The sequence below is a fragment of the Rhopalosiphum padi genome, chromosome 2 (genome assembly GCF_020882245.1).
Source record: "Rhopalosiphum padi isolate XX-2018 chromosome 2, ASM2088224v1, whole genome shotgun sequence".
Taxonomy (NCBI): Eukaryota; Metazoa; Arthropoda; class Insecta; order Hemiptera; family Aphididae; genus Rhopalosiphum; species Rhopalosiphum padi.
Window position 1 is genome coordinate 2,170,616 of NC_083598.1, and position 27,699 is coordinate 2,198,314.

General features: G+C 26.6%; 1 protein-coding gene across 2 annotated transcripts in view; it reads left to right on the forward strand.

Annotated features, from left to right (window-relative positions):
• The first annotated feature begins 10,414 nt into the window (after positions 1-10,414).
• LOC132921960 (uncharacterized) overlaps positions 10,415-27,699 on the forward strand; it is a 33,039-nt gene continuing 15,754 nt past the window's right edge. The window contains exons 1-2 of one of the 2 annotated variants that reach the window (XM_060985233.1): positions 10,415-10,764; positions 25,491-25,567. In XM_060985233.1, the coding sequence (XP_060841216.1) occupies positions 25,516-25,567 (52 nt within the window). In that variant the 5' untranslated portion in view covers positions 10,415-10,764; positions 25,491-25,515. Of the gene's footprint in view, positions 10,801-25,490; positions 25,568-27,699 lie in introns of both variants that reach the window. The other variant, XM_060985232.1, reaches the window with a different exon arrangement.

Here is a 27,699-nt window from a genome sequence, read left to right on the forward strand (position 1 = left end):
TAATAGATACGCATAATTGATAACAATATGATTAGAAATATCTTATCCGAAGTGTATATTATATAAAATTGATTTTTTTTTTTCATTCTTAACCTTTATATTTTAAATAATATTTCAATGAATAACTCAATATTATTCAAAACAAATAACTTTTAACTAATTTTCCACATTTTTTATTTGATTTCTTGTATTTAACAACACTAAAAAAATGTATTATTATATTATTTAATTTATTTAAACATTTTTTTTATAAAATTTAAAATTTAAATAATATGTTTGCATATTTGTGTGCCCATTTTACTCCTATAACTTCCGATCCTTACAGTTATCACATAACCAATATTAGTAATAGTAATTATGGCATGTAATATCTGTTTATGTTTATTTGATTTAAAAATAGCGGAATATTTATCGAAAATTAAATTGTATTTAATAGCCACATTAAATAGTATATTAAAATAATATAATATATCTATTTTAATGTAAATAGATAAAAAAACTTTTGGAGATAAATTAAAGCTTTATGGTGCTCACTAAAAAATATTAATTATGACTTTATTAAACTAATTTTTAAAAAGTATTTCTAAAAATGTTAAATGTGAAACCGTTGTTGAAAATAATACAATTTATTGCCATTAGGCGAAAAGATGAAACTACATTATCTATATTATCATATTTTGGTGAAAATATGAAAGTCATTTTTGATTGAAATAACAAAATAAGTTATTATGCCTTCTACAATATATACCAATTTATCTTGATGATTGAATTTTTAAAAACAATGTTTTCATCATTCGTTTATGCGTTTATTTAGTTTGTATTTATTACCAACAATAATCAAATCAATCTCGGAGATGAAACTTAAAAACAAATATACTTATCCGTCGAAAACTCGTAAAGGTTTCGTTATCTATGTACTTTGTTATTAGTACTAAGCGTTTAAACTTCTAAATTTAATAAACATAATATTTTAACGACAAACTGAAGACTTAATGCTTTTCTTCTCAATTGCATGGCATTGTAGTTATTGTGCGTATTGTAAGTTGTAACTAATAATAGCTGCTAATAATACTTATTAAAAATGGTCTCCTTTATGAGTCTATGACGTGTGTGCGTATAATATAAATGAAAATGTAAGTTCATAACGAACAATTTTGGACATTGTAAGAAATGTAACCCATTATTTTCTATTTTTAAATTCTGGACACTTTTCACGAAATATAAGCCATCGAATTTAACTACATATATATAATTAAAATCATAATAATAATTTAGCAAATTAAAAAAATATATTTTGTAATTCTACATAGTTACATATTATAATAAACTATAATATTATAAACTAAATATTTTAAACCATCTAATTTCTACAATATCTAATGTTTCACTTACACCACGACACCTTTTAAAATTATTTTTTCAATACATTAATTTAACCATTAGGATTTGTATTTTATAACATTATATCCATATTTTTATGGATACTAATTTTACTTCCATTCAATTATTAGTTTTTGTAGTAAAAAGTATAAAGTAGGTATATCATAATAAAACCAATGGTAGAATATTGTGAATAAATTTTGATGGTGCACGCTCTAACGTTTAAATTATGCATAACGTCGATAAGTACGTTGGTCTCGATACCTACCGGTAGATAGCTTTGTTAGTTTGTTGCCACAATTTTTATATCGTTATAAAATAAAGTATCATGTCTTTACGGTGTGTGCGGCTGCTACTGTAAAAACGATATGATATTAATATAGTTTTTACGATAAATCTGTGATCACCTACTATACAGTTCTAACAATAATTATTATTATATACTATAATTTTGCGTAAATCCGATTTTTTTTATGTGAATTTGAAATCAGAATTTTGACGAAATTTGTCAAAATCGCAAAAAATTACAAACTACCTACCTATTTTGTGGTTAAAAATGTACAAAAACTTTTCTTTTTGTATCTAAATATTGAAAATTTAATACAAGATTCTTCATAAATAATTCATACTGAAACCATAAAATCTAAAAGAAAATGTATAAAAATTATTATTTTTTATAGATATTTTTACTTAAAAAATTACTTATTATATAAACGATAAATAATGATATGTCAATAAATTTTACCTATAATTTAAAAATATTATTCGTGTGAATTTAAACTTTTATATATTTTATATTATTATGAAATTTACTGTGCGCAATAACATTTTTGATTTATTTTAAAATATTATCTATTTATTCTATAAAAATACTATAATATATGAATCTATTTTTACTGTTTACGGTATTTACAGAAAGATATTATTAAATTTTGAGTTGTATAAGTTGATATACTATGGTATTAATTTTATATGTTATTATAATAATTTAAAAAATTTAACATTTTCGAAAAAAAAATATGTCAAATTACTCTAATACTAAAAATAAAGTAAATGACTATAATTGCTGTATCAAAAAAACCTTATCGTTTGGTGATATAGGTCGATGGAACGTTTCCGCTCAGAATCGTTTTTCGTATACAATGATATATCATTGACGACTTCATATTTAGCAGATTTATAATAGTGCGATCAACACGACCTACAGCCAGAGTTGTATCACAGTAGTACTCAACTACTTACCACGCTTTTATGAAATCTGTTTTGTAAATATTACTATATTAGTATAATATTATTTTATGTTAATTTTTATTTACTTAACCTGTCCAACTATAGTCAGTGAGACGTTTCGATTTAAGGGGCGACAATAGTAGATCCATGTTTTCTCGATTTTTATGGTTATCCTAGTCCTATTTTGATCATACGCCTATTTTTTAACACACCCATAATAAAAATGACCCGCTCAACACCAAATGTACAGCATAACGATTTCGGTTTCTACACTGTACCCATTTTTATATTTTCTCGGTGAGGTTAGTAATAATTCACGTGGATATGATATTATGCCACGTATCTTGGCTTCAAGTCAAGCCATAACGTTGATCTTAGACTGAATGTCGAATATGTATATATTGTAAGATATTTACTTGGATTTGTAATTAGTTTGACTGCGAACACTGTCGTCAATTATGATATTGTACTATTGTCCGACCTATACTATAGAGTATCGTTGTATGGACTCCTTATTTCTACTGCTCTATACAGTGATTCGATGTAGCTTGAGAAAGACCTTAGCGTAAGTTTATGCGGTTTTCCGGTTACTTATTCAAAGTCCGATCGATTATTCCCCAGTATAGCTAATATACCTATACTTGGTCTATATCCTCGGTCGAAAGGAGACGTACTACGGTATTATTAATTTCACCGAAGGGTTGCTAATTGTTAATATTAAATCGTCTTCACTTGTCTTGCTACTCTGCTTTTAGGTAAGCTCCGATGTTCAACTCAAATTATTACTACATTTTGCATGCCCTATGCCACCACCAATAATTATTTAACTATCAAGCCACTTATTAGACGATTAATATCTAATATCAATGTGGTGGACCCACAATTTGTTAACTTCAGTCTTTCTATTTTGTTGATTATTTTTTAAATGTGCTTAGTTTACTTCACGCTACAACACGTATATTTGTAACAGCAAGTTTACCTTTGCCGTTATATTAATTTGACTTTGTATTGTATTAAACATGTGCATATTTAACAAACGTAATTGAAAATTGTAGTTAGATACGTCAAGTGAAGATACCTAACTATATATTTAAAAGGGACACCAGCCTGTGAAAAATAAAATAATTTAGGTACTTGTGTATTAAATATTATCACTAGCAAGTTTATCAAAAAACGATGCATTAGGCTTAGACGTTTAGTGTTTCTAATAACTGCATAATACCGCGGTGGTTTTAATAATTTCAGTTTATCTTCGCATGGTTTTGAACAATAATAATAATATTGCACGCCATTGCACTATTACAGTACATTGCGATACTATTTGTCACCTTTTTATACAAGTCGAAAACCGATAGAGTATAATATATATAGGTATGGAACACGAATAATAATTTGTAGCTGAACTCTAAACTTTGACCGTTTTTGTGTAAAGCCATGTAAAAATTCGTGTCAGAAACTTAACCGTTAAATGTATTTATTATTTGTAATTTGTGCGATTTTCGTAATCGAATAATTTCCGCAACGTTTTTGAATTAAACGTAATATTATTATAAAATAAATTATATTTTTGCAAGGTCAATATCATAATAATTACACGTACTATACTTATCTTATATCTTTAGTGCGTGGCGAGTATATTTAAAAGTTTGTTATAAAATTATATTAATATGTTATGTATACCTAGTCCTAAAGTCCTAGTCAAAAACCATTTTTTCTGTTTATTGTAAATTATACAAAAACGACAATTAATTCGATGATTGCATGGTTCTTACAAACTCCGGATACGTGAATGGGTTTTATTACCAGTTCATTGCACTTCTGTGTGATATCGTATAATACACTTACTGCACCCGATAAAACGAAAATTTAACCGTTCGCTGTGTGGCGTGTATAATTTTTTACCAAGCATTATAATATAATGCAAATATAATATGTATGGTACGTTTTATTTAATTTTCACCTATACATTATTATAATTATTTATATTTGTGTTTTGTGTAGAAACGCAAGTGTCTAAAAAGAAACTCAATGGCCGTCGGACACGATCGTTTTGTGAACGAAAAATTGTGAACAAACAAAATAACACATTCTTGAATGAAAAAAAAAAGATTTTCATTTGTAGAATTTTAATTTTAATTTTTAATTGACATTTGCAAATTTTACTTCGCTTCTTAATATTCTTGTATTTATATCACTAATGAGGAACGAAAAAAAACTTAATTTAATTTAGAATTTACAAGTGACTTAAACCAGTTCAACCTAATTACTTTGAAAGTAACTTTATGTAATTTAATTATATTTTATTTTAAACAATCAACACTAATTTAAGTTAATTATTTATAGACAAATTACTAAGCTACCTATTCGTGCTTTTATTTAATTTTAATATATTTCAAGGACTAATTGATAATATTATCATGTAAGTTCGATTTTTTTACAATTATTATAAAATACAATTAAAAAAATATATATATTTCTAGTGATTTTAGTTTAGTATTATTTAAAAAAAATGAATTGTTATCCAAAAATAGATATGATAAATACAATATATTTTGATTATCTCTTTTGGTTTTAAGTAAACACTGTGTATAATTTTATATTATTGATCTTATTTGTTTATTGTATAGTTAATTATGTATTAACAAAATAACATCATAATTATTAAACTTTAATAATATTTTTAAAAATAATAATGAATTTTAATTATAATAAAATTACACTTTTAACTCAAAAATAATGTAACTTAAATCTTAACCAAAAAAAAAAAAAAATTACTCAATAATAATTACATAATATTTTTTAAAGGTGATTTGTAATATAATTTAATTACGAATAAGTTAATGATAAAAAAAAAGTAATTTCCCAAAACTGGTTTGGATAAATTGTTAACTTGTAATTTAGATACATTGTTTTAGATTAATTTACAACTACTGGTTACAATTTATTGAGTATTTTTCTCAACCCTAAATATTACGTAAATAAATTATATATTATATTTATCTTCGTTCCCAAAATTAAGAGACTTATTAATTCCCATGACAATATTTGCGTGCGTGTGTTCAATGAACTAACTTGTAGTAGTGATGCGTCGTAACAATTTTATTCAATAGAAAATGTTAGGTTAGGTTAGGTTAACATGTTTTATTGGCACCAATCCCTAACAAAATTTACAATGTTCCGAACGTTTATAAAATTGTTGCAATGATAAAATTTATTGAAATTATGTATTAAACAAACGTAATAAGAAACGTGATCGTATGCACAAGAACCATTCTGGAAGAATAGATCCTGCAGTATTAATGAAACGTAAATATTTTATAAAACAATATTATATTAATATGCTTATTGTAAATTTTTACATCGTATAATTGAAACGACTACGTCAAGCGATTACCTATTAGATTATTTTATGAATAAAAAAAATGCCATCACCGACTTCTAGAATACAATGCCCCACAATTAAGCATGCAATTTCTAGTGTTCCCATGGGTAATTCTAGTACTCCTAAGGCCCTAAAGAGACAACGATATCACCCAATTTGAAAAACACTGGTCTAATCGAAGACTAAACCTGTAAACATTAATATTTGACGGGACCGCCTGTCTGTTTCGTGCATAGTATAACACTATACTAAGATATTCCGGACTTCCGCGATTTCGATTCTCTAGTTTAGCTTATAGGGCAAACGGACTATTAAGTATACGTTTTATAAATAAGGATACTTCCTGTGCGTTCTCGTTTTATAAGTTATGATGACAATACCCTCTTGATATTAACACAATTTTACAATATATAATAACTAATTTTGTAAATAATATTTACTACAGTTATATAATATAATATACTGTTATGCTATAAATTTACAAAATGTATTCTTTTACACTCGCATTTGGAATGTGTAAAAATATATTAAGCTAATAAGTAAGTATATCGGGTTTGGTTCAAGATATAAATTTATATTTTTTTCTCGGAACATTTGAAATATTTATTTAATTGTATTTCGAGGGATTCACTATAGCTATATTAATTCATTTAGAGGGTCTATGATAAATTTAAAACCAGTGTTGTGAAAACCTAAAATATAATATGATAAAGCCAACTAGTAGTACGGTGGCCAGATTTATACGGGTGGACCTAGCTGGGATTTAAATCAACTTTAAATTTCAGCTAAGGCGGCTCGCCAATAGTTATGATTACCATAATAACTAATTTGTAATAATGATAACTTTTTGGTAGATTGTGAAATCATTAAAATTCATTTATTTCATATTTATAAGCCATTATATTATATAATATATTATGTTAAACAGGCGGTACTAGGTACGTTTTTTTAATATTGAAAAAGATTTTTATTAATAAAAAAACACGATTGATCAAAGTAATTATATGTACAAAAAACAATGATTTCTTAGATCTGAAAACTAGCGTGAATGTGCTTCGTTAAACTCCATAAAATGAAATGACATCTGAAACAGCAGTTAAGGGGAAAACATAAATATTCATTAAAATAAACATATAATGTCAAGATGATTTATTTGGTCTGCTCGAAGATCTGAAAATACAGATATGTTCTCTTATAGTAATAGTTATCCTACGTTTCAATTATCGAAATCGTGAATTGTTGTTGTGATGCCACTGTAATTTACATTATCGCTCGTATCTACATTATTATGTGTTTTTACTCGTTATTTTTTTTTATATGTTCTTTGATTTTTGCGCGAATATATCAACATAGAGTGTTTTTAACAAGTTAATAATTATATTATATGTACATATCAATTATATGCATTAATTACGATGTATACTATACTATATTTTATACTTCAGTGTAATATGTAATCTTATGAACACACATTAAGGATTTATTATATAATCAGAGCTTGTAAGTTCATGAATCTGCATATTAATTTTTCCAAGTCATGATTTATCCAAAGTAAAATAGGTATTTGTTTAAATATAATAATATCATACAATTTCGTTTTGTAAATAATTATATATATTGAGATTTTCAAGCATAATTATCGTACTTTGACATAATCTTGAATTTTTTTTTTATGTTATTGATAATACTGTGTTATTAATAATTTTTAAGTTAGTATTAACTATATAATTCATGACTATCGAAAACAATACTAAAAATATTTAAATTTTAAAAATATAATTATTACGTAATCAATTAAATGATTAAAAATAATATTCGACGCCCAAGTTATATATATTTTTTTTATTTATTTAAATTAAGCTTCGGCGACTAAGGCCATTGGCACACCAAAGGTTTTTATATATACACATTATATGATACACCTGCTTCTCGTTTTTCTATTTCATCACGTTATATATTATAAACAAGTGTATGAAAAAACAAATGTTTTTATTTATAAAAATTAGAAATAAAAAATATTATATTACCTATATTTATAAATAAATAAATTATCATTATTTGTTTTTCCCTATTATTTTATTGCATGGTCAAAGGTTTTTTTCTAAATTTTTAGGAACATAGTTATAGTTTAGGCTCAATATTCAATTGTTTTTAGTGCATTCCCTTCGAACCCTGATTATAATATTATTATATGTGTTATTATAACTTAAAGGCTGATAAAATTTAAAAATAAAAATACGAAATCATACGAGAAATATTATATAATCCACACACCTTAATGATTTTCTTTGAAAACAGTTGACGGTAAAAATATTTTAGTAATTTTGCCACTTACATAATATAATATAAATAATAATAAAATATAAAGTCTATAAATAAAATTAATTTGAAAAAGAAACAATTTATCTTCGTTATTTAATGTTATTGCAATCAAAAGACAAACAAAAATTGAAACCATAGATGTAGTTAGGCTTGCCTGCTAACGAAAACATCTAACGAACCAATCAGATTTGGTCGCACAATCATCAACAGACCCTCTTCATACCTCAATCAAATTCAGTATTCATAAGATTGTAAGAGTAGGTACATCAATGTTTAGATTGCGACTCACCACATATTATATGAAAAAAATCATTTTCTCAACACAACATAATATTACATGGGGAAAATTGAGAACTATTCCGTCATTAGCCAACGAAGCCAGAGGAATCAATAATTAACGTATTCGTCGAGAAACATATTATAAAAGTTTAAATTTGAACTCGAAACTATATGTTATTATCTAGTTATATAAAATGCATTTACATTATTTTTATAAATTATAAAATACCTTTATATTCATAAAAAAAATGTAAATAAATGAAAAAAACATAATAATACGCAGGTTTTTATTTACTTAAGAGAACGTCACATCCGCAAGTGGAGTTGTCTCCGTCTGTCAAAGATCAACATAGTAAGTTTATAAATATACAACACTTGAAATGCATTTTTTTTTATGAACTCGAGAATCAAATAAAAATAGTAAAAGCTGATTTTTAAATAGTCACCCGCAATAGTGTTTTGGTTTTACAAAATAGAAAATATTTAAAATATTACACATTTCTATTTAGGCGCCATTTATGTTTATTTAAAGCTTCGTGCCTGCGTTCAAAAATCACTGTGTAGTGTAAAGTTGAATACACTCTACAACTTGTAGGTGACGTGTAAGTGTAATCGTGTTACCAATGTTTTGTTACCTATGTATTTTATACACAGAAATGGACACGGTGAATTATAAACACACAGATAATATATTTAAAGAAATACTTTATAACCAGAAACATATTATAATATATTTTTTTAAATTATCGTGAATTTAATATAATATTATCAAAGTATCAAATAAATATTTAAAACAAATTATAATTGAGATTTTTAAGTTAAAATTAGTTCAGGAATATAGCAAAGGTAACTCGCCAAAAGTTGTAGTTTCGATATATAACTTAAATTGCATAAATTACATAAAAAGCTATCGCAATATTTGATAACTTTATACATCGATATTTTACGAAAGTATTTTGTTACTGACCTATTTAAGAAATTATATTTATAAAACTTAAAAACTTCTATCTTTCATAAATAGTTAGATTTTTTTTTTTGTAAAAACAAATTGTTATAATAAGCTGTTTGATTCACAAAGCATCTTAATCGAGTTTTTATTATTGTGTTATAATATAATATGCGTTAAAATTCTGATTTCTAAAATTTTTAAGTATTTTTCCCTAGTTATAGACCTTACTTTCAAATACTATAATTTGTTATTCAATAAATATCTTGAATTGTAGCAACATATATAACCAACCACCCTTTTGACTATTACACATTATTGTCGATCAGCTGATTTCTACATACATTTTTATACATTCAACTCGAAATTCAAACATTTTTAGTTTCCAAGATATTAAAACTATAATATTATGGAGTATGGACGATGGATTTAGAATTTTAAAATACTATTCCTTGTTTATTATAGATGGTTAAGAAAGCTTAAACTCAGAATTTCAACGAACGCGAAATTTAAAAGTTACGGCGCTGGAGCGGGGCTTAGAAATAAGCATGCACGGTGATTCATCCTGTATAAAATATAATATGATATTATACTCCAAACTGTACGAACAATTTTTTTTTCTCAATCGCGCAATTCTCGGTTTTGTATAATATATAGTAACCCACTTATATATTTTATAAATTGATCACCGAGTATTTTCGTATACACATTTTTCGTGGCCTGTACCTATACGCCCGCAAATACGACGACGACGACGCACGCGTGCCGGCATTTGTTGTGGTTGCGGTTGTCTGGGGCAGTGTTCGCGGTCGACCGCGGCCAATCGGACCACCGATCGGCGGCGAATCTGTCCGCGCGCGTAGAGGTCCCTACCTTTATAATATCCACTCGTCCCCCCCCACCACTACTTTGCCGTCAACCCGTCTACTACCTGTGTAGTATGCGTTTACATAGTACCTGCGTACCCGCAGCAATGCTATTGGAATATATTAATGTTATTTTTATTATCGTGCCCGCCGAGTCGCGTTTTTCGGTGTGCTCGGACGAACACTAGACAACAGCAGCTAGTTTCAGTTTGGCGCCCGCGCGATCAGCAACCACTTCAAGTCACCAGGATAATATAATTATATATTTCATAAAACCGATATACTTCATATAGATCTACCATCCCCCGTCCGTTCACTTATGAGCTAACCTAACCGCGTCCAAAACCCTTTTTACGTCGGTACGTTATAAATTATTTAGCAAAATATTCAAAATCGTAAGTATACATAAGTACACATCAGAAAAGATTCACACTCGAGGCACGACAGTACAATATTATTATTCATTATTATGTAGTTGACACGAGCACGCACGCACATAACAAAATAGAATAAGTTTTTGCAGGATAAGATGATATTATATTTACCCTTGTCAGCGATCGTCTTGTATGCCCACACGACATCGGGTACTGCATCAGTGCTATATTATGCACCGCGCCTGCATAAAAACAAAAATCCTAAAAAATTATTTGTGGTTTGTGAAAATCGTTTTATTTACACGTCACGGTACGAAAGAACAAAGTTATTTTTTCCCAACTGGGAATAGGTACGGTAATTTTTAAAAATTTATGTATTTAGTTTTGCTTACTATTTTCGATTAGTTTGAAAGCGGTGTTAATGTGTAATTAATATGATATTGTTATGATGATTAAACTATTAAAGAAACTGTAAAATAAAACAAAGCTAGCAATATAAAACTATTTTGACTTGATGGGTACAAACCATAAACGTTTGAAATTTTTATAGATGAACAATTCAGTGCAATTCATAATATTGACTCGAACAATACACAAAAAGACACAAAATTAATTTTTAGCGTTTACTCATCATAGAAATACATAGTTTCTAATAATAAAGTAGTTCTGTTAAGTTTAACTGTTTTGCATTTATATATATACATATATGTATAGTTCCTATGACATCGTGACCGAATGTCGATGCGTGGTCGATAATCGATAACTACTATGCAAATACAATAAAATATTTATCCTGTACATGAAAATTATAATAGGTACTTGTGCGGTCAATGTCAGACATAAAATTCTGAGTAAAGCCCTACGAATCAAAGGAATGCTACTTATTGGATGGAGCTTTTTCTGCTGCAGTCGTACTATCGTTGTAACATTTTTCCTTTATAAATTCATAATTTATTCCGACGATACTATAAAAACTGCGTGATTTTCTCGCAGATGAAATGAATAATTAATAACTATAAGTATACAACTAGGGAAAATCTTCATCTTTCAGTTTGCTCCACAGTACCCTCGCTAACTTTCCATAAGCTCGTGACTGTGTAAGTGAAAAATTTAATATCACGAATTCTCAAAATTGTTGTAAAATCTCTAGGTTTTGCGCCCACATTTTTTCTTTTATGAATCTAGTGGAAAACACAATACAAACGGTATTCCATTAAAAATGCTGCTGTTGATTTACAAGTATAAGACTATTCTGTCTCACTATACCTACTGTTAAATGTAATAAATACAAAAACTAAACTTTTTTCTAAATTATTTGAAAAATTTAAGTATACCTTATTACTGAAATACGTGATGCTTAAAACTCAAAAATTTGTTAATTTTGGGATAAATAAATTATTGTTTTGAAATTTTTCTTATAGTAAAGAAGTTATTATTTTTATTTTATTAGTACTATTAAACACTAGCGTACACTAGTATTATGAAATTCAGTATCATCCATATTATTTAGCATTTCAAAAAATACAATAACTACAGTAATCAAATAAATAATAAATAAAAATATATTTATGAATCATTAATAATTAGGTGCTATTAGATATAGTTTGATACGTTGCTTCATTATAATACAATTATTATATATATATATTAGTAGTTATTGAAAATATAATAATATTGTTATGGTAGTATAACATATACGAAATCATAGTAAAATTATTAAAACAATTTTAGTTCTAACCGTGAACGTAGTAATAACATGTACATATGTCTCCTTCTAGAAAACGTATGATTTCCGTAAATGCTCGCTGTTATTAAATATTATTTTTTCTGTATTTAAACTTAGTTTTTTCATTAAAACTTCATACTTGAAATTATTGTAGTTATACTACGTATTTTACAATAATAAAGCGAGCTGAGCAGTATTACGGGGTGTACTACAAAATATACGATTTATGCCACTAAATCGCAATTGAATAAGTCTACTCTTGCAGCCTGCAGGTGATACACTTTGTATAAATACTACTAATAGTAGGTACTATAATATAGATTTTAAGAGAAAAGTGAATAATATTATACCACCACTCCCAAAACATATAATAATATACTATATAGAGCATGACCATTGGAACAGAAAAACGATTCAATATTAATTAACTCATTTATCATTCATTTCTTGACCTGTATTTCGCATTCAATTTGTTTGATATTCATGATATTCCTAATCGTGCGCGTGTTCGGGGGCAGATTTAAAGAATGGTTTTTATTGAAAATATGAATATATCTCGAAATCTTCAAATCGATATTAAAAGGAGCTTATCGTTTTCAAGTTATTTAACTTTGTGAACTAAAATTATTATTGAGTTTACTATAGATTTGAAAATTATGGGAGCTATCATTATTTAAAAATCATAGTTGTAATTAATCTATTAACATTGTATGATTTATAACATTATCTATTTATAAGAAATTCTAGATCCAATTTTACATTCATTGTATTTTATTGTAAAACCACTTTAAGGGTTACTATATTTTATATTTAAATGCCAAATTTTTTCTACACATCAATAACTGCCGTGACTTACAGTTTAATAAACTGTGGTAAGAATCACGCATAGACACGTTGTCTTTTCTATTTAGTCAATACACATTAAGTTATTAGTTTTACGAGTGCATATATTTCAAATGCATGTCTACCCATGTCGGGACTCAATCCTAATGAAATTAAATTTATTTATTTATAATTCATACGGATAATATTCAATTTACAATATAGTAATAACGATAACAGTAATAACATAACAATATTTAATAATTAATTCACTTCCCTATTAATGTCTACGGATTAAAAAAAAAACAATATAGTAGGTATAAATTATTAATTACATAGATATAAACCTAAAACTAGCATTGAGATTAGAAATTATAGCTATGATAACGTTGAGCGTTTAGTACGATCATATATATTATAAAGATTTACAAGTAATAAATGTGACTCTATTTAGTAAACGAGTATAATATTGTCTAGGTTAGCAAGGTTAAACATTTTAGAAACCTCTGTGTAGTTATAACTTTATAAGGAGCGTGGTTAATTTTCAAACAGCAAGCAATCGTTTTTGATCAATTCGCATTAAGTACATGTTTCAGAGTAAAATGGGAATCGATCTTTTTTAATGATGTATATAAATCTAGAAGGAAACAGCTAGGCATGGTTGAAGTACAATATATAACGATCATAAAGATCTATCAATGTTCCCTAAATTTCTTGTGATGTAGCTATATCCTAAATCATTGTTTGTTTTATTTTTATGGTTGAAAAGAGTAAAAATATAGTAAAAAAAACTAATTTGAAATTTCCAAGATTGTATTTTGATATCCCTAATAACTTTCACATAAAAGTTAAACTTTTTTTTAACCAATTATATTGCTGTGCGCACTTAAGCTCCCACAATACTGCGTCTCAATTAGATAGCACATTTATCTTTAGAGTATTATATTTCAGTATCAAATCGTAGTTATAAATGCTTTTTCTTCGACTGTTGCATGTCTAAAACCAATATTGTTCTTTAATTTTGTGAACTATCTCATTAAGAAGTACAATTATTAATAACAACTCTAAAGAACTCAATTTCCTATTTTCAATTAAATATTTTTTATAACATTCATTCCTAAAAAAAAAAAAGGCTCTAAGTAAAAAATTATTCTGGTACTAACCTATATACCTACTTTTTTTTTAAATTATTATTATTAAAAGAATTTATTATAATTTCTGTAGAATGTGTAATAGTATAAAATTATAAGAGATATAAATGATATTATATTGTCTTGTATGACTTAAACAGTCGAGTCGCGATAAACCTCGATAACTCGAAAAACTTGACAGCTTAAATTGTTTTTTATTTCCCTAGAAATATGAATTATATATAATATTATAAATATAAATTAATGTAAATTCGAGTTAGATATCTTGAATAATATATATTTCGAAGTGAATTTTTATCTCCCTTCAACTTCGAGTTATCGCGACTCGACTATATAAACTATTATAATTAAAACTCATTTAAAGAACATTTTTGTGATATCATTCTACTAAAATGGACCATTATAATATAAAACGATTTCGGATTTGATAATAAGCTTAAGCCTGTGGTTATATTATAATTTTGATTTTGGTGGTAAAACAAAAACAATTAATTTTAGGGGATAAGTCTAATTATGTGTTGTAGTATGATATTATTATCAACTGTCAACGCGTTATCACATTTGGATTTATTTATATTTTTCGTCAAATATTTCACCATCACCGCACGTCGAGTATTTGGAAGTTTGTGTTTTGTATTTGTTAAATTCATCGTTATTCATTATTTAACGACATTTTTATACATTTGCAATAGTATAAGTATGAATTTATGAAAAATTGAAGTATAAAAATTATTTATTACACAAATATTACAAATTATAATTTAAACACAAGTTCCTGCAACTTTATTGTTGTGTGTACAAAATAATATTTAAGGACGTTTATTTATTGAGGTCAAACTTAAAGTCCAATATAAGTATAATATTAGTATACAATATTATTTACCTATTAAACTACAATATTATTATAAACTAAATTCACATTCCTCTTTTTTGTAAATGTTGTTTTTACTTGAGTTTTTATACTAAATAATTCCACTTTGTCTAATTTTGAAAAATTATAAACAGTAGTGGTTTTCGGCGTTTATTTGATTTTCCCGATTGGACTGGATTTTTTCTATATCAAAGCCACGCGATTCATATATATATTTTATGTTAATACATATTTTTACTGGGTTTAAGCGTCAAAAATTGATTTTGATAACTAATAAAGGCCATAAGTGCCCTTAATTAAATATAAAACCAATATTTTATGGCCTTTTCCTAGGAATAAAAACATACAACAGCAGCCATTTGTGGCGAGCGATTTCGAACTTTACGCAAATTATTAAACTTCGAACATTGAATTTTTTTTTTATTATTATTTTTCCATAGATTTTTATTAAACACATCCGCAGTCCTTCAAATATGGTCACATTAACCCTTATAATAATAATAATAATAATGACGACGAAACAACCGAACAACAATGAAACAATACGGATTCGCCGGTAGTCCGGTTAAACGCGTATGCAACAACATAACATCATATTATAGCAACGACCGTGCATAAAGCTGCTGCGGATAGCCGTGATGATGATGTGGACGGGTTATAATTGTATGCGCACATGACGGTGGGTCGGCGGGAGGGCAGCTTACGCGTGATCAAGGTCTTTTTCGATTTACCGCAATGACAATACGCGCAATTTACCAATTATAATAATAATTTCAAAAAATATACTCCTGTGTATTTTAGGTATATGCGATTAGTTTTAATTTTAATACTTTTAAAAAAGCATCACATTACGAGAGTATATCAGTAGTAGACAGGGTATAGTGAATGTTATGTTAAATTAAATTAGGTAAACAACCTCTGGACAAGTAGTTATGGAATTATTTTTTATCTTGGCGTAATAAAGATAAATAAAGATAAAGGGTTTGGAAGGTATAAGGAGTCTATAGTATTTCGAACATTTTATTAGCTTATTTTAATCTACCAATATTGAATATTTATAATTTATGTGTATGGTCCAAGAATGATTTATAATTACTAAATCCGATAATACTACAATGCATATTTTAAATTTTTTTAGGAACGCCTATCCAAAATAAAAAAGTTAAATTACTGAAACTACACATTTGAATTATTTTGAATTAGGTATATCGATATTTAAAAATAAAAGTAACACTATATATAGGTATAATAACTTACAATAATTTATTATTATTTTTTTTTCTTGTATTATACAAAAGGAGGATTCTCTTTGAAAAACAGAAATTTGTATCAGTACAGGACACTCTTGAATCAGTACAAATTATTTAAAAATTATGATTTTTAAGTATATTTAAATATTCCAAAAATCAGTATTTGAATAAATGTATTATTAAATGAAACAATGGGGATGAGCATAGTTAGCGAATTACCCTACACGAAAAAAATGTATAGTAACCTACCTACAATATAATACCGGACACACACCATCGTATAATGGACAATAATAATATACCTTCATTATTTGTCAAAAGTCCCGTCGTGGTCGTTGTTAGGTCATTGACGCTATCGTGTGTAATATTCTATGGACGTATTGCAGTTGAGCGTTCTATAAATTGATATGTACACACAAGTCTGGTCAAAAAATTGGTAAAATACGATTAAGAACGTTCAATTTATTTAATTTTTCTAACGTTTTTATATTTAAACATTTTTATCGAACGATTTATTGTGATATTTAATAATCGTCTACATAAATATCGATAATCAACTTCGAAATGTATGTAAAAAGTTTGAAGACCCAGCAAAGCGACTTGATACGTCGTTTTTTGTTTTAAAATGTTTAAGTCATGAAGAAGTCGAAGATGCGTTTTTAGAGTGAATGAGATGCGGCTAAACAAAGTAATAAAAAATAAAAAGACAAAATAGTAAAAATTAAAATTAATAATATAATAATATTATGTGGGACGAAATTTAGTTAATTTATTAAAATATTTAGAACCAGTTACCAGATGAGTCAAGCCATCCTGAAATTAACTTACAGATAACTTGTTACAATTTAATACTCATCAACCAATTATTATATTATATAGCCATATTTTCATATCATATTATTATTGTTATTTATGAATAAAATTTTTAATATTTTAATTACACATTTTATTTATACATTTACTATTTTGTATGACTTATTTTAACAATAGAGTATATTTTTATTAAAAAAATATAAATATTAAAACTAATGAAATACCCAATCATTTTATTGAAAAATACATTTAACTTATGCATCATTACTGTTATTGTAAAATATCACTATCAAGTATCGAATATCGATGTTTAATGATAGTACTATACCACTAATTTGTACAATATTTTGTAAGAAAACAATAGTCGTCTTATCCCGTGTTTACTCATTGAAAATATTGTTAGTAATAAATTTCGTAGATAAATAATTGACAATAGGAAAATCCAATATCAACTGTAATTTTATCGAATTCAATTAGGAGGATTATCAGACTGAATTTACTCATAAATAATTCAAAATCTGAAAATTAATTGTATTATTCCCTAACGTACCATCCGTACCTACATGCAATAGTTACGTCTAGAATTGTATTAGATTTTGAATCAAATACTATTGGTTGGATCATTTTTTCAAATTTTTTTAATCATTTTTATTTATCAATTGTTTTTTTTTTTTTTTTACTTACACATCGTTCTAAGCGGTTTAAATCACACACATTCATACCATTAATACAAAAATAATCTAGTAGACTCTTACTGAGTGAGAATATGAAATATTAATAAATTAAATCATTTTTCAATCCGTTTTTAGAATCTTTAGACAAACTTATTATTGTTTTTTTTTTTAGTGAGTTCAAATTCCAACCCCGTGCTAATAAAAATATATCGTTATGGTATACTTTCGATCGCGACATGATCGCGATTTTATTTTATATTATGATAACGTTTATGACTCAGTCCAGCGACGGGTTCACACGTGTATATAATATAGATATTGTGTAATATACTATAAACAATAAACATATCATATTATAATCGTTTCAAGTGTTCAGTTTACTCGCTACACCTATATATAGATATTTTTCGCGGGCTTCTAATGCGCCGTCACCCTAATAACAACAATAACAATAATCGCAATAACAATGACGTTTATCGAATTTTTTCGTAAATCATTACGTGCGCACAGCACCGTGGGCATAACATTTTTTTTTTTCATCTCTAGCGCGTTGTTTTCGAAACGGACATAATAATATAATGTAAATAAGGTGTCTGCGCATAAGCGCGGTGAACCGTACTTCCGTTTGGTGCAGGATAACACGGTATAACAACGTTTTCAATTCGGTCACAACAATAAATATACGTACATATTATAATTATCTATACGCGTACAGGGTGTATGTGGAACGTATGACTTATTTAAATGTATAATTTCAGTGTAAAATCGTCAACTCCACCACATACACCCAATAGATATGCGTTTGGGCGATATGATATGTAACACTGTATAGTAACCGTGTACAATATATATATATATATATATATATTTGTATACATATAATAATGATCGTTGAACCAAACGTATATAGGTACACGGCGACTGTCGTACGCGAATAACTCCCATTTCGCTTTACGAGGGGCCCCTCGATGGTATGTGCGTGGATGTTGTAATGATTTGATAGAGAACGATATTTATTTTTTAAACACAATTATTCTTCAGATATTATACACTAGGACTCAGTCCTAACCTAACCAGTCCGATGTATGATCTACCGCTGAACTCGTAGTCTGACATGTGATTTATCGGAAAATGTGATCTAAAGACTATTTTCTTGTTATTCTCCTTTATTTGTACGCAATCCTGAGAATTGAGATTAGTTTGTGGCAATTCTCTATTTTTCCTATTACTTTCATATTTTTCTTTTTTTTCCATAAGTATTACACCTTTGGTACATCTTTATGATTGCATAATGCAATGAAAGCTTTTATATGAGCTACTGAAAATAGTAATGTACTTGCTGAAATGTGGCTTGTACCAAATGTACAATTTATAATGCAAAAGCGTTCATTAAATCTGATAAAAAAATCTTCTATCCGTCATTACTTTTAACTATTCCTAAAACTACATCATTATGTACTAGTACCATATACCCAATGCCAAAAAAATCCTATTATTTCCTTATAAAATAATTACTGCAGCATTTAATATTGAGGCTTGTTCAAGTAAAAAATGAATTTTCTACGAAAAATAACTAATGTTACTGATATTCTTCTTTTTTTCGTTACACCTCAAAGTTACAATTTTTTCTTAATGTGCCGTTTGAATGTATTTTTTTACTGGCCTTTGTCGTTTCAAATATTTAATGTTACCATACGCAGTGCTAGACGATAACTGAGCGATATTTTAAAAATAAATACGTAAATCATAAAAAAAAATCAAGTCGTATCAATGTCATATTATTTACCGATATCATTAAAATATTATTATAATAGTGTAAATCACAGTTTCTATATACGTGCAACACGTTATCGTGGATAGCCTTTTGCTGGTAGATCGATCCCTATATTGGTAAAATAATACGTAATACAGTTCAATTTTATAATACAATTTGAGGGGTGAAAGAAACATAGGCAATGAACTGCAACATGAGCTTAATACAGGTAGGTTTATTTGTCTCACATAGTTTGTTGGTAGATAGTGGAGTGAAAAATGGAACACAATATCTTACTGCCCACACTGAGGAACTTTAAAATATATTAATGATTGGAAGATAAGAGAATCGAAAAGATTATTTTAGAACTTAAGATTTAGTGCACGTCTAAATTGTGCAGCCTGCTGAGAATCCAAACCAAACTGTATATGTAGTAACTGGATTACGGTCATGCTGTGCGTAGGAGATACCTAATAAAGATTCTGCAAATTTGATAAGCCTCCGTTGAAAACCTTACATTTGGAAGGAGTCCCTAACCGTACAAGGATCCTAAAATATAATACAACCACACTTCAAGGTAAAGTTACTACGAATCAATGCGCATTATAGTACTTTTAGAATTAATTCATTTTTGAAACTACTATTATTATTCGTATTACAAAACTAAAAATTTGTATCACCCTAAATGCCTAAAATATATAATTTCAATGTAAGATATTCATGATAGATCTATGAAAATATATTATTAAAAGACGCATATTACTTTATACAATACAAAAATCGTATACAACTTTATTAATATAAATATAAAAAATAATTATTAATAATAAATTATTCATAAAACAAATTCATAGTATATTAAATGAAAATCATACATAAAATTTACACGACGAGGAAACTAATTTTTTATTTACAATTTTTAAAAATTGGCCCATTTTAAATTCACCACCGATTATAATATTATTTATTTTTCTCTAACGGCCGCAATAATATGCATCTAATATATTATGATATTGTAGATATAATAATATAATTAAAATGACCTAATATGATTATTAGTTTAAATTTGACTAATTGGCAATATTATAATCGTATAATATTAGCATGTCGTATATTCACATATTTTTTTAGTTTTAAATCAAAGTTAGAAAAATAAAATCTTATCAGATACACTTAGTTAAGATATTATTGTAAAAATATATCTTTAAAGTTTAAAATATTAAGCTTACAATTTATAAATAAATATTTTTATAAAAATAACACGGTATACATTCGTATAAAAAGTACTACAAACGTATTACATGGCAAATTATTGTTGTTCGGTAGAATCAATTTTGCGTTTAGTTAAATATTAGAGTGAAATGACCTATTTTCAAACTTGGAGTTGAGAACATTATCTGTGTACAAAAAATATTTATATTTTAAAATGCTCACAATTTACTTAAAAATTAAAGTATCGCAAAAACTGACTAGAGAACACAGATAATGTTCTCACTTTTAAGTTTGATAATAAGTCCTTTCACTCTAATATTTAAGTTAAATACACAAAATCGATTCTATTGAACGACAATTTATCATGAAGGTGTATACGTAGACGGAGTCAACAAATGCGAGTGTGGCGCCTTCTTAACTAAATTTGATGGTACTTGTTTCATAGTTTTTTATTCAAAATTATTTATTATATTTGGCCAAAATGTTACTGATGAGTATTTTAAATCAGACTATATTATAAATTATAATATTATTTACTTCTATTCAATGTATGCGCGTACATTGTATTGCCTACCTATTGTCAAATGTATACAAATTATTATTTATTTATTATATTATACCAGCTAGGATAGGTATTGTCGAATAATGTACCATTATAACTGTAGGGCTTGAGCATTGTTGCATTTGCGTGTTTTTTTTTTTTATTTTACTAAATTTTTGTAAGTTATGCTATAAATTAATTTCGTAGTGTTGTATAATATTATTAAATAACAAAAGTTTTTAATGTATATCAGGCGTGATTTTAATTTTTACGATTTGTTTGTATACTTTTTGATGACTTAGCGCATTCGGTGATCAATAAAACTTTTAATAATAACAATATTGATGTCTTTTAAACTAAAAAAGGAAATATACAATTATGTATCGTACAAATATTAGTTCCTGGTATGATGCGTAGAAATTAAAATAATATATTATTATGTTTTATATATTATTTTATTTTTCAACGAGTTAAAAGCTTTTGTTAATTTAATTACTAAAATACTATAGCAGTCTATAAGAGCCTATAATATTTATGCTGATATATTATATCGTGATAATTAAAAAAAAAAAAATCTGTAAATATATAATAATATTATCATCACACCTAAGGGACTCATTCCGAGGTTACAATTAACCATTATAATTATGATTATATTACAGGGGCATCGCACCCGTTTACCAATTTGCTAAAAGTCCTTCAGGGAATCGCGTTTAGCCGGGTCCGAAGGCCACCACGAATACACGCGCTGCTTGCAAGTTGCAGTGGCCACTTTCCTTTGACACTACAAAAAAATTTTCTTCAAAAATATTTTTCGTTTTCCGCGCTGAAACACAATATCGTATATATATTACTATTGTTTCCGATTTATTTTCAATATAAAGTACAAAAATTTACGTCGGGCGTCATCATTGTCATTTTTTAGTCGTCAAAATTATGAATTGCTTCTGGTTTATATTTTATTCTATAGGATGAACACATTATTATAATACCTTTGTGACTATAATGACTAATAATGAGTAGGTATTATGTTATTTAGAATAAATGATAATATAGGTAAACTATAATATTATAATGTACACGTTTGAAAACAATTTGTATTAATATTATGTTTTGTAAGTCCAGTCGACTATAAAGTTAATACACGGTGTAATTGTTTATGGAAAAAAAAACAGTCGGGTAAATAATTATAACGTTATAGTCGAACGTCTTTGAAAAAGATTATGTAACACGGAACACGATCGAATGTGATAATTAATAATAATATGATTACTTTAAAAAAAAAACGCTTATTATTGGGCGATATTTTGTACATATAGGTAGACTGCAGGTAGTACGTGTTATATTATGTAATATACTAAATGACTAGACGACTAAAAATAACTGATTTTTTTTTTTATTATATGAAAATGTAGAGCTTCAAAAAATAATAGTTCTGCTCATTTATAAATTTGTTGTCGGACGATATTACTTCCGTGTTTAAATATAACTAATATAAGCATTGGGTATAATTTGTATAGTATAATATTATACCTACTCAGTGATATAACTGATATAAGTCACGTTTTACGCTTGACGTCATAAAATTACACCAACCATGTGATGATATTAACAACGTACGATTGTCGTTTAAAATAATTATAGAAAAATAATTATTTAACGTATAAGTTAAAAAAATTATGTTTCTAAATAGATAATGTATTTCTTTAGATGTTTGTATTATTTTCATAGTGTTAAAAGTTGTTTCAGAGTAGTTTTTAGGAAGATTAAAAATAAAAATGTCAAATAAAATGATATTATACTTTATAATTTATAGTTTTAATTATCAAAAGCGTTATTATAATTAACACTATGAGAATTTAAAAAAATATCTACAAAAACCTCGCGGTAAAATATATAAATTCAAATAAAAATACAAAAAAATTCTGTAGTAATGAATGATTGCCAATAACTTTACTTTCGATATTACTATTTGCTATTATCATAAAGTGAATTAGCGATTAGTGATTTGATCTAATATCTGTTCGTTATCAATCTCATAGTGGCGATGATGATCTATAACCCTAGATTTACAACGCGATTATGATTAAATCGTATAGATATGTTATAGTATCGCGTATTTAGAGGTGAGCAGTACTATGAAAGTCGACAACTCCTTACTCTGTTGACTCCTTAGAATATAGTATGAATAATATTATAATGTATGTGATGCGATAAACCAAACATTTAAAAAAATAAATACATTTATATTTAAATAGATATTTTTATCTGGGTAATTTTCTGTGCTCGTACTTTAAAGTCTACTACACGGATATGACAATGTTATATATTGTTTGATAGTCGGTAAAATAATATTTTAATACAATTTTGTATACAGTTAAATTTAAAAACAAACCACAATATGTCTTAATATACCTATTGAATAATGGTTTTATTTATAGGGTAGGCTTAAACTTCGTATTCGATTTATGACTATCAAACATTTAAAATGTTTCTTCACAAGAAACTCTTTAATTTATTCAAAATGACACATCAAATTATACCAACACAATTTTATATTATACAAGTTTCAAACGTTGGATTATGTTAGACAACATTTTCTGCGAAAAAAGTGTTGCTCTATAAATGAAAACTATAAAGCTATAAATTCTCGTATAATTAAAGTAGTAGTGGTGGTATTATATTATACTTGTATGATAATCGCATGCACACGTTTCGACTTTCTGTACAGAACAAACAGGAAAACATAAAACAATACTAAAGGTAGAAAGTACTTACTATACATTACTTGTGCAAATGAAAAACAACTACATTAACTACAGCTCACTATTTTAACTTCTTGCCCCATAACCTCAAAATGAACCAAAAGTGGAAAAATTAATGAAAATAATCAACTCGAATTAGACGAACACACGATCGTTAAGTAAGTTAGAAGTTAATAGTTAAAAAAATAACACATTTATTTCATTAAGTTTAAAGTCAATATGAAAAAAATACTAACTTAACTTAGTTTAAAAAGTTGTTGATTTTAATGTATATATTTTGTTCGATATTCTTTACAAATTCAGCCTACTCAAAATATTATCTAAAGATAAATTGATTTCTTGATATTTAAGTTATTTTTTTTTCATAGGTTTATTGAGTAAATGTATGTTTATAATGAATAATATTGCCCCAAAAGATATGCGTGTCAATATCATCGGCACATCAAGTCAGTTTTTCAGATTTCAGTTATTTTTTTTCTTATAAAATAATTATTATTATACCTTATTCATAAATTACCAAATTGTATAAAAAAAAAAATAGAGGGCATTTTTAAGGGCATTTTTAGCTATTTTAGAGCATATTTTTATGGTTTAAAGGGCATTTAAATTCTGGCCCAAGTAATTATTAATGTATAAAACATTAAAACCAGAAATTTAAAATTTTTTAAGTTTCATCTTGATGGTTTGTTTTTAAATTAACTGTAAATAGTTAAGATAATTCAACTCTAAATTTAAATAGAATAGATATAGTTGAAAACAAATTAATATTTTAACTATAGTTGTCTATCCTTAGAATTTGAACTAATTCACTGTACATATTTTATCGATGTGCTATTACTATTATTCGCTTACAAATTGTGCTTATAATTCCAATCAATGCATAATATTCACCTCTTTATGATTATTATAATATACACGTAAATATGAAATTTCAACGAATGATCGATTGAGGCGAAAAATCGCCTGCAAGACCTTATCCTATAGGTATTGTACTATATTTTCATACACATAAATCCTTAAAGTCCAAGGACGTCGTTCTGATTGCTTTTTTTTTTTTAATTTTATTTCACCAACATTTTAAGTATACGTAATTTATTTTACCTAATTTGCTATTTGCATTTGTTATTTTTCAGGTCACTTTTCGTCAAGCCCGCCATTATGAAGCGATCCTACACCATAATCTTGATGGCCTCGCTGTCCTTAATAACAAGTATGTGGCCTTTGCGAAAATGTCTGTAAACCTATGTATCCGTAACGGCAAACGCGTTTTTATGTTTGTATATTTCTCTACTAATAAAACATACTGTTGAGTCAAAAGGTCCATTAAATAGGTCAAATTGACCATTGCGTGCAGCATAAATGAAAATCGTGGGTTTCGCTGTTACAGGGTAGCACCCCTTTATACCCCACATTATTATCCAGCACACCACGTAAACACATTACTTTTTTTTTATTTTATTTCCACCGAATTGCTTTCTTGATGGCTTTAACACCGATGACGCGCGTTGTTTAATAAAAAAAAAAAGTAATTTTGTCTAGATTTTACTTACTCACAGAAGTTAATATGTATTTTTCTACTAAAATAACATTAAAATAATATCGAAAACAATAAGTGTATTATGTGTATTTTAATTGTGTAATACTCAATTGAATGCAAAACGGATAACTAAATATTGACTGAAGTCTAAAGCCATGTAAAAAATAAACTAGTTTATTTATAAAAATGATAAAAAAACATTTATAACCGTTAAGTGAAATACAAACAGAATATTATATCAACATAAGACAACGATGAATAATTATTTTCTAGTAAATTATTACTAATATTTTCACATTTTATTTATTTAAGTCGTTTTTTTCTTTAAACAAGTTTTAAAGCAATATTATTTATCGATTTTGCATAAGCTAATGAGTCACCACGAGTTTTTGACCTTTATAACCATTCTAACCGTCACAATATAACCTAATCTAATAAAACTTTTATTTGATTAATCTTTTTTTTTATACGTGTAAATTGTTTATGGCCAAAAAATGACAATTGAAACTACAATCCTTATAACAAAATAATATATGAATATTAAGATCGAAATTTCAATTATAATTCAACACAATATCAATATGAAATAGTTTATGGTAGTATGACGAAACTTCTATTTGCGAATATATTAGGAAATTAGCTATAAATTATTTTTATGTTAGTGGATTATTTTTTTAATTCTCTGGCATAAATAACTTTACTAGTATTTTTGTTATTTTTTAACTTTTCGATAAGTTATTGATCTGCCAAAAGGTTGTATAGGGTACGACCGTGTATTTACATACATCTTGAAATATGAATTAAATATTATTACTATTATTCACTATAGGTAGATAGGTAGGTAGGTACTAGACATTTAAAAACGTTAAAAAATATTTTATCATTTCATTATTTGCTCACTAAAAATAATGTTATAAAAACTTCTCAAAGTATTCTCAAAGTAAAGAAAAAAATGTTTAGTTCTTTAGAATAAAAGTTTCAGAATACAAATATTTAATAATTTAATTGTGCAAATTTATTGTAAAAAGAATAATACATATAGTTGTTAAATAAATAGTGAACATAATAAATTATGTTTCAATAAATTAAAGTGCTTATTTAAATGATAAATAATAGCAATTTATGATTTATAAACATAAAACAAATTAAATTTATTATTGGTACTTATTTTGCTGTATGTAACTTATAATAGTCGTTGATTGTTTTAATGCGGTAAAATCTATTAAAGTTATTATAATTAATTTAACTTTAGTAATTGATACTGTGTCAAGAAAAAAAAAATAATGATTTTAAATAATTTATAAGTATTTTAAAACTTTATCAGCTATTCAATTATATTTAAACACACATTTTTTGATCGAGTTACATTTCTAGATAATTTCGAAACACTGCTTTTCATTCGAATACGTTATGTTAATCAATCATTTGACACTCAAATACTCAATAGTTATTATTTATTCATTTATTAACGCCAACAGCAATTTTATAGAACATTATAAATTATAGTTTACAAAATAAAAACTTTGGACAAAATCAATTTGGTATCGGCGTCAGAATGGCGAGAAAAAAAGAAGAGGAATATCTAAGTGAGATCGAATGAGTGGTAATTGTGAAGTAGGTGGTCAATTCTTAATAAATATTCGGCATAAGAGAGGAAACGATTTTGATCGCGTTCTAATCTAAACTTTGCATTGTTTGACTTAACAACTAAAAAAAAATCCTTTTCCATACAGTAAACTTAAAAGGTACTATTATTTTCTAAGGAATTTTTTTTCACAATTCGTTTATTAATGTATTCAATTTCA